This window comes from Rousettus aegyptiacus, unplaced genomic scaffold (assembly GCF_014176215.1).
Source record: "Rousettus aegyptiacus isolate mRouAeg1 unplaced genomic scaffold, mRouAeg1.p scaffold_m13_p_1, whole genome shotgun sequence".
Taxonomy (NCBI): domain Eukaryota; kingdom Metazoa; phylum Chordata; class Mammalia; order Chiroptera; family Pteropodidae; genus Rousettus; species Rousettus aegyptiacus.
The window spans coordinates 41,813,568-41,826,800 of record NW_023416284.1 but is presented as its reverse complement, the minus strand read 5'-3'; the positions used below and the strand labels follow the sequence as shown (position 1 = coordinate 41,826,800).

General features: G+C 36.9%; 1 protein-coding gene across 2 annotated transcripts in view; it reads right to left on the bottom strand.

Annotated features, from left to right (window-relative positions):
* PATJ (PATJ crumbs cell polarity complex component) overlaps nt 1-13,233 on the bottom strand; it is a 282,880-nt gene that overhangs the window by 17,146 nt on the left and 252,501 nt on the right. For both annotated transcript variants that reach the window (XM_036234605.1, XM_036234602.1), the window contains exons 39-42: nt 12,007-12,121; nt 11,239-11,276; nt 5,930-6,052; nt 5,073-5,177 (exon numbers count right to left, since the gene is read on the bottom strand). In XM_036234605.1, coding sequence (XP_036090498.1) covers nt 5,073-5,177; nt 5,930-6,052; nt 11,239-11,276; nt 12,007-12,121 — 381 coding nt within the window. The remainder of the gene's footprint in view (nt 1-5,072; nt 5,178-5,929; nt 6,053-11,238; nt 11,277-12,006; nt 12,122-13,233) is intronic.

Here is a 13,233-nt window from a genome sequence, read left to right as displayed (position 1 = left end):
TTAATTCCCAACCGAATCCATCTTTCTCCTCCATTGGAATTTTTCTGGACCAAATCTGTAACTGCCGATTTGTTCTTACAAGTTCATGTTCCTCAATTTGATGAGCACAGGCCAACAACCCACTCAATGTGACCAACACTTAACTAGGCATCTGCTCCAGGCCAGGCCCTGTGCTGGAGGCACAGACACTGTCCCTACTTCGAATAAATTTATGATTGGGGCGGTGACTGACTCCCTATTTCTGGTTAAAGAATTTCTAAACAAAGGATTTTACAAGATTTAAAAAGAGGGAATGAGGGTTGGGTGAGATGGGTATTCCAGGCATACTGAAAAACATGTGCAGACCTTTACTCCTCCCTAAATAATGCACTACTCCAGTGTAGCAGTATCAGCAACACTTGGGAGCTTGTTATAAATGCAAATTCTTAGGTTCCACCCCAGTCCTACAGAATCAGAAGCTCTGGGGATGGGACCCAGCATTTGTGTTTAACGAGCTATCCAGGTGACTTTAGAGCACGCTAAAGTTTAAGCACCTCTCCCAAATATCAAAATCTTTTCATTATTCATTCTTAGAAAAGCATTCTAAAAGAGAAGCCATCAGACTCAAACTCCCTGCAAAAATTTTTTTAGAGGTAACATCATCCTTACCTTTTCTATCTCTTTTGCTCCTAACTACTCCCTTGCTCCCTACTGACTTAAGACCATCTATAAAGGAAAGAACTCAATTATATTAAATATTGCTAGTGATTTATCTGCCACTGGTAGTGACTTTTCTGCAGTTTTATTTACTTCTGCCTCATTGGTAAGTATGCTATTCTTGAAATGCTTTTTTCCCTTAGTTTCTAGGAATTGTATCTGCGACTCCTGGTTCTTTTCCGTTTTATTTTTTCGGGATATTTCTTTTTCTGTGCATGTGATAAAAAATTAAACAGGAGTACATGATTAAAAATTTAACACTCTCACTCCCTAGAGACTCACTAAACTTTCCCCTTTTCAATTCTATAGGTATAAGCTAAAAAATATGCTTATGAGCCTATTTTGAAATTTATTATCTTGATGGTATCTATCGACTCCTTAGTCTGAGTTGAAAATTTAATTTTCCAAACTCTTTCACTTAATTTTATATTAAGTTTTACTTGTTTCCTATGTTTCTTTAAATATACCTCTGTAGTTTGGACAATTTCCAATAATCTGTTTTTTATTTCAAACTAAAAAAATCAAATTTATTCATGTATAATTTAAAAATACAAATGATTCTACAGTATTTAGTGAAGAATCCCCTGACTCCCTGCTCCCTCATAATTGATTCTCACTCCCTAAAGTAATTATTCTCAACTATTGTAGCTGCTTCTTCTAGTATTTGCTTCCATATTTCTAAAAAACATGCTTTTACTTCTATTTCTTGATTTTTCAGTTTTAAATATTATCTGATCATGTCCTATTATAGGAGATAAGTATTTAACTCTTAGATTTTCCTGTCCACCAACACATCCCAAACCCCACGCTACTAATATTTCATGCATCATCATGATGCTTGGTTGTACTGGTTTTACTATTACGTTTTGGAATGCTTATATAAATGATACTCATACTGAGCCAACTATCAAATTATGATTACACTTTTCTTTTTTTTTTTGGTACAAGTTTATTTTCCCCAAGGTTAATAATTATTTCATTTTGTCTAATTTTTAATACTTATCATTAATGCAGCCCCAAACTTCCCAACTGATCTCAAACTTCTAATTCGGTTAAACATGAGATAATCTGTTTTTCTTTTTTCCTCTTTAATTCAGAGGCATCTCTCTTGGAACCCTCTTCTCCTCCTGCTCCAATCTGAACAAGTTGTTCTCTGTGCCTGCTACACAGCTGTTAGGGACTTCACTGTTCTTTAGCAGTGGATTTGCTTGCTCCCCTTTCTGTCTCAGCTCTTTTGTTGGAGTACATCCTAAAGTAACCGGTGCCATCTGAATCTCTTGCTCTTCTGTAAGTAGCTTATACTTTTCTCCTTGAAAATTTTAGAATGTATACAGGTATCGATCTTGTTTTATTTATCCTGCTTGCTGATTAATGGACCTTAAGCAGAATTTATTTTTTCATTTCTGTTATTTTTGTTTTTATTTTTGCAACTCCTATTTGTTGGATCTCCTGAATTAATCCAGCGTCTTATTTTTTCTCTTTCATTTTCAATCTAAGGTTTATAAGAGACGTCACTGTTTTCTATATATTATCTTAATAAGTAGGGAATGTCTCTCTCTTCTAACCAGCAGCTGGGCCCTCTTATATAAGGTTTATTTGTTGTTTGTTTTTTTTGTGCTCTGGAAAATGCCATCGAAGGACCTCCCAAACTACTAGACCCTTAATTAGTGTCCCTGATTTCAGACTCTCTTCTGTCCTCCCTACTTGCTGCTAACTCCAAGCCTTTGTCCTCTATCTTTGTCTCCACTGTTTTCATTCATGTATTCAACTAATTATCTATGAAGTATAATGTGTCAAGTAGTGGGGATGCCAACATTAAAAAGCTTTGGATGGTTTTATTTACCCCTTCTGTTTCCAGCATGAAAGTCCAGCCCCCGACCATCAACAGCACATTGCCCACACCTGCTGGAAATTTTTGCCTTTGGATGTCCCAAAACACAACGTCCTCTCTCCTAACAACCTCCTCCTAAATTTCCTAGATTGGTTAAATCTGCCCATTCTCCTATGCTCTAAAATGTCTGGAAAATCTCTTAATGTACCCAGAATGAGCCTCACAAGTTCCTTTAGTGATAAAAATCCTTTATATGCTCTTTTTATCTTTCACATTCTTGAAAAAAATGTTAAAAAAAAATTTTTTTAGCAGAGAGGCTGGGTTACCCAATTTTGTTCAAAAAAGATTTTATAGTAATACCACAGGCAAAAGAGCTGAACCGGCATACTATCAAACTACAGAAGCAAATATAATTGGGAACATTTAAAATGACCCCTCATAGCCAAATCTATCTCCACTGATCGATCTATAATCAGAATGAGAAACCATCAGACTTTAAGGGCAGAAATATCTACCTCATTATTACACCTAGAGACAGCAATTTAAACTGTGGAGACAAGCTTCCAGGAGTGCTGGCTGTCTCTCCCACCCTTTTCCCCTTCTCTACCGTGCAGTCTGCTGACCCACACCTTAATCTTCCCTGTGCAATCAGCAGTTGCTGACTGCTTCGCATGATACACTGACAATAAGTCTTTTCCACATCGTCAGACACAATTATCTGACCTTCCTTACTACTCTGCCAATGGGCTGACTCACCTGATAATAAAAATAATTACCTAGTGACAAGTCAGCTGTGATCGCTGTATTGCTGGTACTACTCCATGCACATTGTTTTAATTAAAGTGAATACACTATGCAACTGAAAGGCATCTGATGCAGGACATGAAAGTATCCTGGGCTTTGTGTCTAAAGCCTTGGGCAGCACATATGCTCCATACTCATAATTGTACATTGTAACCGTCAAAATCCCAAAGGATTCTATTAAGCTTAATAAGTTATTAAAAAATAATAACACTAACTAATGTGATTAATGCAAGAGAACATTCTGAAACCAAATATCGTTTTCTTCTTAAAATACATACATAAATAGGAAAAAAAAATAAAAACTCCTTCAAAAGTATGTTCATAGTGGCAGTTTGGCTGAATGAAGTGTTAATTCTGCATTGAACAGCATGAGTTCATTTTCATTTAAGGTACTTTTTAATAGCTAATGTTTTACACTAGGTCTTCTCATTTCTTTGTGAAGAAGGTGGAGCTGAAAACACTATACTGGTGTATGAAAATATCAATAATACCAAATTTTGCTAGGGGAACTACTTTTTTGCCTTGCCCTAGTTATCATTTGAAATAATTTCCTCTGGGAGGTTAAATGGTTGCACTTGGAGGCCCTCTAGGGGTCAGTCTACCTCGAAGGGAAAGGAAACACAGGGAGCAAGAAAAAGTGAAGGATTTGCAGGCTGTGACGAGGGCAGAGGGAGGAATGTGAGGTAACCGTATAAGTTTCCACAGAAAGTGAGGACAAGCAGGAGAGGGGAAGCCGACTCCAAAGCCAGTTCACATAGTGTTTTGGTTTGTGCTCAGCAGAAACTTGGGGACTCAAATCATTGAATAGTGTGTTGCGAATCACATAAACTCTCTTGAAACTACTAACAGTATTTTTGATTCCCTTCATACGCGCTGAGAGCCTTTTCAATGTCTGTTTTGGCACTTAGACAATTGAGATGTGAGAGTTAAGCACCACAAATTGGTTCTTCCCAAAGTAATCTTTTTCTTTTTTCTTTTCTTTTTTCAATTCAAACTCATTATCCTAAGGCTAGAATGATCAGAGGAGCTGGCTAGCCCCCTCTCTAAGGTACTTAACAGTGGCTTTTATTCTTTTTACTTATAAAGCATTTAACACCACCTCTGAAGAAGTATGCTGCCTCTCAGTCACTACACGGTATCAATCTCAGAGACATCTGAAATGCTGCAAGCATAATGAGGGGTAATTAACGGCACACCTTATTTTTACTTCCTGGTATATTTCTCTGTGCCTCTGAACAATTCTCTTGGGGACCACAGCTGATAAATAATTGTCTGCCCTAGTTGATGACTACTATGCAGTGAGAGTTTAACACTGTTGGCAATCACTTATGCAATAGGAAAAACAGAATTATATTTCTCCCTTCTTTTAAAGGGAGTGTAAGAAACAGCACTCGGGCAGTTCAGTAACAGTTTTTGGGCATAAGAAAAGAAATCATTTGCTATTTCTTACAAACTCTGATTTACAAAAGAACACTGGAAGCTAAAAGCCTTGTTGATTTATCACGTGAAGCAAAGAGTAATTTTTCTCCCCTTGTTATGCTTTCATATAATCATGCTCACTGCCTGTATGGGTGGCATTAAAGAATTTCTGAATAAAAATAATAATTTCTTGCTTTCAACCTTCATAATTCACATCAGCGAGCATCCTGCTGGGCGGTGATGCCTAGTGCCAGTGACGCTCAATCTTTTTTGCACGCCACTTATCTGCCTCGCGCAGCTGCGAGTTCCATTGATCCAGTACCTGCAGGATAATGCGCCCGTAGGCGTTCTTCAGCAGATTAACCACGTCCGCGTGAGACAGCCCATCCAAAGGTTGCCCATTAATGCTGACAATCCGATCTCCAACCTGGAAGTACAAAAGTGGTAGAAAATCACTATCATTAAGAAAAATTAAATTTGAGAAGAATGCTTAAAATTCTTTGTAAGTCATATTTCCCATTTGTCACTATTGTGAAGATTCTGTGTTTCTACTGTGCATGCATGTTCCAGAAGCAGGAGGAATTTTTATGGCTTTCCCCAAATACAGACCAATCAGAGAAACAAGAAGGGGGTCAGATTTGATTATTACAAGGCACGGCAGGCCACTTTTGTATTTTGGTAATGATGGTGTTTCATACATCCATTTGCCAGTAATAATAGGATGTACAAATTAACTGTTCACTAACAGTATGAGGAAGCGAAATATTTTCTGCTTTATTTTTCTACCTAAGTTAAGATTAATGGGCAATAGAGGAAAATCATAAGAATGTTGATTCTTTTGGTTGAAGGAAGGTTCTAAGATAAAATCTCTCTCAGGTGAAAATCAATTTTGGGTGGAATGAGCTGCTAAAAAAAAAAAAAAAAAAAAACCAGTATGGGAGCTTTTGCGAATGAACTGCAATTTCTTCTTTTGAGAAGCTTTGATACAAACAATAATATTTTTATATGCCCAGGGACCTAATGAATTTCAGGTATAAACTTTCCCCAATGCATTTTGCCCTCAGCATGGGTCTCTGATGGCTGTTGGAATTCTAACTTTAAACAAAGTGCCCATGGCTGCAACTTCCTTTCCCACCCCACCACATGCTGTTAGCACTTCACCATTCCCCTTTTGTTTACTTTAAGCTTCTGTGTACGTGCAGCCACACCGCTGGCCTGAATCATGGCAATAAATATTGGGATATCTCCTAAGGGACTTCCTTTTCCTCCAGCAATACTGATTCCAAGGGCATCACTGAGCTCCTAAAAAAAGAAGCAAAACATAACACATATTTAATAAAGAGCCACAACCTGATTGTCCCCTGATAGCTGCTAAGCAAAACTCCGTGATGAAGGAGGCCAGGGTAACAAAGGAGTTAAGTGCAGGGCCTTTGAAGTCAGAAAGACCTGTTTCAGCTCTAGTACTTAATTAACTGGAGGGTCTTCAGGATGTTCCTTAACCACTTAGAGCTTCCATCTCTAAGCATAAAATGGAAGAATACCACCTCATAGTTGGTTTGAGGTTTAAATGAAATGATATAGTACAGTCCTGGCTTACAGAAGAGGCTCAATAAAAGGCAACAGTATAAGTTAAAAACAAAACAAAACAAAAAACCCACACACAAAAAACCCTACGTGACTGCTCATTTTAGTGGCCAATTTTGATGCAGACTTGGCAAGTATGTTCTCATATGGTGTTTATAATTAAACTGCCACACATATCATGCTCTTTTGGGTGTGAACAAACATACTTGGCTCTAGGAGAGCTACATGACTACATTAAAACAAAGGATCTTAAAGGACACTCACTAGAATGACAACAGAGTTTGGAGAGAAGTAAAACTTGACTGCAAATGTTCCCTAAGATGATAAGGAGAAGCAACATGGTTCACTTGGACCCTGGTGAAGAGATCTTGGCTTTAGTTCTGGGTTTTCTCACACTAAAACTATAGGATTAATATTTTAAAAATCACTAAAAGAACAAATGACAAGTTCCAGATTCAGCATGGTGCCATATGCATACTATACAATCTCTCTCCTGCTGATCAAAATAAAGAACTTGTCAAAATACAAAAGAACAACTACCTGAGGCTTTTGAAAAGTAAAGAAACTCAAGTTGTGATGGAAAGCCAACAGCTGCAGGAGAGACGGCAGGGATGAGTGTCCTGGTTGTTTTCCTGGCAGTATTGCCTTCAGGGCAAGACACAGGCAAGAAGCTGTGGCGGTGGTACATACTAACACTCTGACAGAAACTCCCACCTTCCTGGTCAGAGAGATCAGAAAAGGAGCTCCTGGTCTCGGGAGAATAAAGGAAGAAAGCTAGAGCCGAGAGAGTTGGAAAAGGGGGTCCTCTAATTCTGTGAGTGAACCCATAGAATTCTCAGGCTCATCTCTAAGCTACACATGTGTGAAACAGACCCAAACTAGAGAACTGAACTTGCCACTCATGAAAGGGGAGACAGAACTTTCAGTCTGAACCTAACTGGGTTGACAGCATCCTAAAACCTAAACATCAGCATTCTTTAGCGTCTATACATCATAGCATTCGTGAGGTCCAGGACGAAACTCTAAATTATTAGACATGTAAAAAAAACGAAAACAAAAACAAAAACACAGGAAAATGCGACCAATTTTCATCTTAAATTCCTTAAAATATGTAAGACAGCTAGCTGAAAGGCAAAATTATAACACTGTTTGGTGGGGTTCTCAGTTTACATAGATATAAATATATGACAACTATGGCATAAATGCTAGCGGATTGGTTGTGGGAAAGGGACCTGTACGGTTGCAAAGCTTCTACAGTTTTAATTAATCATCTGAAAACACGCAGCTTAGTGTGCTTCAATTTAACTTCAGTCAACTTGGAAAAAGGGAAAAGAACAAAATGACAACAAAAACCATATATGAAAGAACTTCAAAAACTCACTTAAGTGTGAGAAATTATTCTTTAATATTACTAGCTACTGCCATGTTGTGCTTATAAAACAGGATAATGGTAATGCTGACCCATCCAGTAACAGGTGGCCTACATCCTGTTGTCCAAAGTATTTGTGTCTAGCTTATATTTTCTGAATGCATCAAGAATAAAACCCTGTGTTTAAAATGGCAAGATGTGTTTCATTAAGATTTTTCTGCTTGGACTGTGTGTGGAGAAATAGGATTGGTAGGGTCAGGCCTTTTAAAAAGCATATAAAAACAAGTGGCTGAAATGACCAAGGAGACATAAAATGATATTTTATAAATCTTGGAATGAGGAGAAATTTATGCAATAATTTGGTTTTGTTCAACTCCATCATGATGTTTCCTTAATTTATCCCAAATTATGTATATGTTGGTATATTTCACTTCCCTTAATAAAGGAACATCTGAGTCGAAACTCAGGTAGAAAGATACTGGGAACGAATTAGGCAGGTGTAGTCAAAGAGGTAGCCAACAATAATAAATGCCACTTTCAGGACTTCATGATGCACTAGGTACTATGCACTACCTCATCTAATCCACACAACAATATTTACCGCCTGAGGTAAACAGTGTTATCATTCCCATTCTATAGATGAGAAAATTGAGGTTGAGTAACTTTCCAAAAGTCATAGAGCTAATAAATAGCTGAGTGCCCTCAAACACAGCTATGACTGACTTCAGAGAATAAGGTATGCTGGATATCACATTATTGTAGTTGAACTATGATTAAAACAAGGTCATATTTTTTTTATGACTTCTTGAATCCCAAATTTATTGGTCAACGTCATCAAAATAGAAGTCTACTTTCCAATATTCTGGATATCACACCGGGAGTTTGAAAATCAGGACTTGACAAATTTACTAACTGAAATGCATCTTACAGGATATTCTGAGGAGGACAATTTAGTAATATGTATAAAAGTCTTTCTCTCTTTTTTTTTTTTTTAGAAGAGGCAATCCTTGGTTGACCTCACAAATTGCAAGGACCTTGTCAGCTTACATTCCCTTATTTTTTATGCCTATAGCACCTGGTCTTCCTAGGTGGTCTCCCATCCAAGTACTAACCAGGCTTGACTCTACTGAGCTTCCGAGATCAGATGGGATTGGGCTTGTTCAGCATAGCTGTAGACTTAAAAGTTTTTAACAACAAGTATGGCTTTTGACTCTACACTTTCACTTCTAGGAGTTAATCCTGAGGAAATCACCCATGATAAGGGCAAAAAAGAAAATACAAAGGTATTTTGCTTTAAAAGACAGCAAAATTTTTTTAGAGAGCTAGAACAAACAATCCTACAGTTTATATGGAACTATAAAAATCATGGCAATCTTGAGAAAAAAGAACAAAGTTGGAGGTACCACACTACCTGATATCAAAATATACTACAAGAATACAGTAATCAAAACAGCATGGTACTGGCATAAACACAGATACATTGATCAATGGAACAGAATAAATCCATGCCTATAAGCCCACATAATATATCACAAAGGAGGCAAGAATATACAATGGGGGTAAAGAGAGTCTCTTCAATAAATGGTGCTGGGAAAACTGGACAGATACATGCAAAAACAAAAACAAAAAAAATCCAAACTGGACCACCTTCTTACAACATATACAAGAAAAGACTCGAAATGGATTAAAGACAAATGTAAGACCCGAAATCATAAAACTTCTAGAAGAAATCAGGCAGTAAACTCTGATATTGCTAACAGTAATTTCTTTTCAAATATATCTCCTTGGGCAAGGGAAACAAAAGAAAAAAAAATAGGACTAGATCCAACTAAAAAGCTTTTGTACAGCAAAGGAAAACATCAAAAAACGAAAACATAATTGACTGAATGGGAGAAGATATTTGCTTATGATATACCTAGTAAGAGGTGAATATACAAAAAATATAAAGAATTCATACAACATAACAACAAAACAAATTTAAAAATGGGTAGAAGACCTGAAGATATTTCTTCAAAGAGGAAATACAGATGGCTCATAGACATATGAAAAGATGCTCCAGGTCACTAATCATCAGAGAAATGCAAATTAAAACCACAATGAGATATCACTTCACACCATCAGAATGGCTATCATCCATAAATCAAAGAACAAGTGTTTGTGAGGATGTGGAGAAAAGGCAACTCTCATACATTGTTGGTGGGACAGCAAATTGGTACAGACACTATGGAAAACAGCCTGGAGGTTTCTAAAAACATTAAAAATGGATATACGTTTTCACCGAGCAATTGCACTTTCTGGTTATTTATCCAAAGAAAACCAAAACAATAATTCATAAAGATCTATGCACCACTATAATCATGGTAGCACTATTTGTTTGTTTGTTTATCCCTCTCTCCCGACTTCCACCTCTGACCTATGGAAGTTGCTGCCTTCCCTTAAGAACTGGATCTTTGAAAGTGGGGTGTCTCCTCTCACATGCTCGTGGCGCACACCCTGGGGCCTGGCGCACCTGGGGTATGGGCCATAGTTCCACTGGGGCTCAAACCCAGGACCTTTTGCATGTAAAGCAGATGTGCTAACCACTACTCTAGTAACACAATTTATAATAGCCAAGGTATGGAGGCAACCATTAATGCTCATCAACAGACGATTGGATAAAGAAGTTATAGTTCATATATACAATGGAATATTATTCAGCCATTAAAAACAAAACAAAACAAAAGAAATCCTACTATTTTCAATGATATGGATGGACCTAGAGGTTATTATGCTGAGTGAAATAAGTCAGAGAAAGATAAATACCACATGATTTCACTTATCTAGGGAATCTAAGGAACAAAAAGAACAAACTAATCAAAAACAAACTCACAAATATAGAGGACAATCTGGTGACCGCCAAAGGGGAGGGGGGTTGGGAGGCTGGGCACAAAGGAGTGAAGGATTAAAGAAGTACAAATTAGGAGTTGATAGATGGTCATGGGGATGGGGAGCACAGCATAGGGAATGCAGTTAGTTTAGCATTAATGTAATGGCTAGATGGATAGCCAGAGGAGAGAAAGAACAATTAAGGGGAATGGTTTATAAAATAAATGTCTAACATGTGTACTGTATACTTGAAACTAATCATTAAAAAAAAAAAAAAGAGCAAAAGCTGGGAAATATGATAATTGTTTTATAAGGGGAAGCTGGTTAAGGAAATTACAGCACATGTATTCAAATGATGGAATATTATGTAATCAATAAAAATCATGCTTTATGCTCTCAAAAAATACTTATTGGCAGGGCTAAAAGTTCATGCCTTACAGTGAAAAAAAGCTACAAGAGTATGTCTAACACGATACCATTTTTTGTTTTGTAAATCTCTAAGTATAGGCACAAAATGTAGTAAGTGGGATGTACCAAAAAATTTGCAGTGGTCCTACGTGTTTTACTATATTTTTCTAAGTCTGTTCATGTTATATAGACCATATATTTGTTCAATAACTTAAAAGAGCACACTACACAAACCAGAAAAATAGCAAAATAACTAACTTACCCTGTTTATCTCAACAGTTCTTGGTCTCACATCTGTGGCTATAAATAAGAAAGCAACATAATTAACTTTTTAAAATTAAGAGTTAACACATTTAAAATGTAACATTGTCTCATGAAAATGGTATCATTTTCTAGGCCTTTCAAGAGAGAACAGTGAAACAAGCAGGCTTTATACCCTTTCTTAAAATCCAAACCAGCGGGCACTGATCAGGGGCTATATCTTCTACTTCAAAGACGTCCTCTCTGTCTGAGACAGATGTGGCCATAATCGTTTGGTCTGACAGAAGCTGATGGACTGTAGCAGTAGCTGCCTGGAATATGGTGATTAAATGGTTTGGAGGGTGAGCCATTCGTGTTTCACTGTACATTTTTCTGCCTTAATCACAGATAACTCCCCACCCAAGGAAAGACTTAAAAAGACTCTTGCCATGCCCCACCCCAGCGGTACATGCACTTCTGACTTTCCTTGAGTGACTTGTAATTTTTAAATTTTTTCTTTGTAAACGGTTTTACTTTAGGAAGCACTTTAGATTTCTGCTTTTCTGCTTTTCATGTGATTGGTGTAAAGTTAAAGGCACATTCCAAAAACGAATCTTTATGGCTTTACTTCCTATAGAACAGGCCTTTTAGAAAGCTTGGGGCAAATGTGGCCAAGTTCAAAGATTTAAAAATATTTTAATTAAAGGTGAAAAGATTTTTTTTCAGAAAATACTAACATTTTAAAAACTTGGGTAAATGGATAGTTGCTTGAGGCATGTCTAAGAAATACCTGAATTCTGCAGGGAAGGATCCGAAGCTCTTTTGGTGCTGACCAGGTTTTGCAGGCCGGTGATGACAGGCGCGAGGGAAGGATGTAAGCGGCTGTGTGTGCTACGCGGACACCCCTAAGAAGGAAACCCCGAGGTCAGCTGTGCTGCAACACTGACTTGGTCTTAAAAATTCCTACTTAGTATTTTAATTACTGAATAATAGAAAACTCTGAAGAGGCTAAAGAACGAAAATGATCCAGAACTACCCTCTTACCAACCTACCACAATCTTATCTAAAATTTTCTCCACTGCTATTAATGAAAATCATACATAACAAAGGACCTTTCCAATGTAGAACACAGTATCACCAATAACGAATAAAGAAGTTTTTTCTTCCAAATTATATAGGTTAATATATAATTTGAGGTCTAATTGCCTCAAAATTTGCCTCAAAATTTTAAGCTAAACCTAAGATAACTGAGGAAACACTGCCAAGCTACAATTATCACCTGATAGATTATATTATGATTCACTTCCTTAGTTCTAGGATGCAAATAGTTTAATATTTTAATATCCCTTAATATAAAAATTTTCAAATATAAAGAGAAAGTTAAAAGAATTATACAGTAGACATCCATATACACAACACCTCGATTCTACAATTAATATTTTGCTATATTGTCCTTTTTCACACATTCATTCATCTATCACTTGATCTTTTTAAAAAAATTCATTTCGAAGTAGTTATAGACATTAGTGTATACATTTAAAAGAGTATTTATATATATATCTATTTCTGAAATGATATGATTTAAATCAATGGTGCTACAATAGAAAACTACTTAGAATCGAAGAAAAACAGCATATTATAACTTTTGCCTAAAACAACCTCAGAACAATGTGTTTGCCAAAGCCTTTATAAATATGGACTTTGCCTGGCAGTGTTCCTTCAGTTATCTGAGGAAAAGGCTTCTCAAGTGTTTCCTCTATTATACACTTTCCTCTGCAGAACAGAGATACTTGTTCCTGGTTGTTGGGAAAAGATTTTGAAAGAAGAGGCGTGGTAACCCTAAGGCTAGAAGATTTCTCTTAATGAACCCACTTTCTCTAGCCCAAGTCCACAAGTTAAAATTCTCCTTGGCCCCGAAGATCTACCTCCCTATTTTATAATTTCTCAGAAAGAAATCTGTACCCCTAAAGGGTCCTGAGCTGGTCTTGAACTTACGATGATGAAGAACATTTCCTTT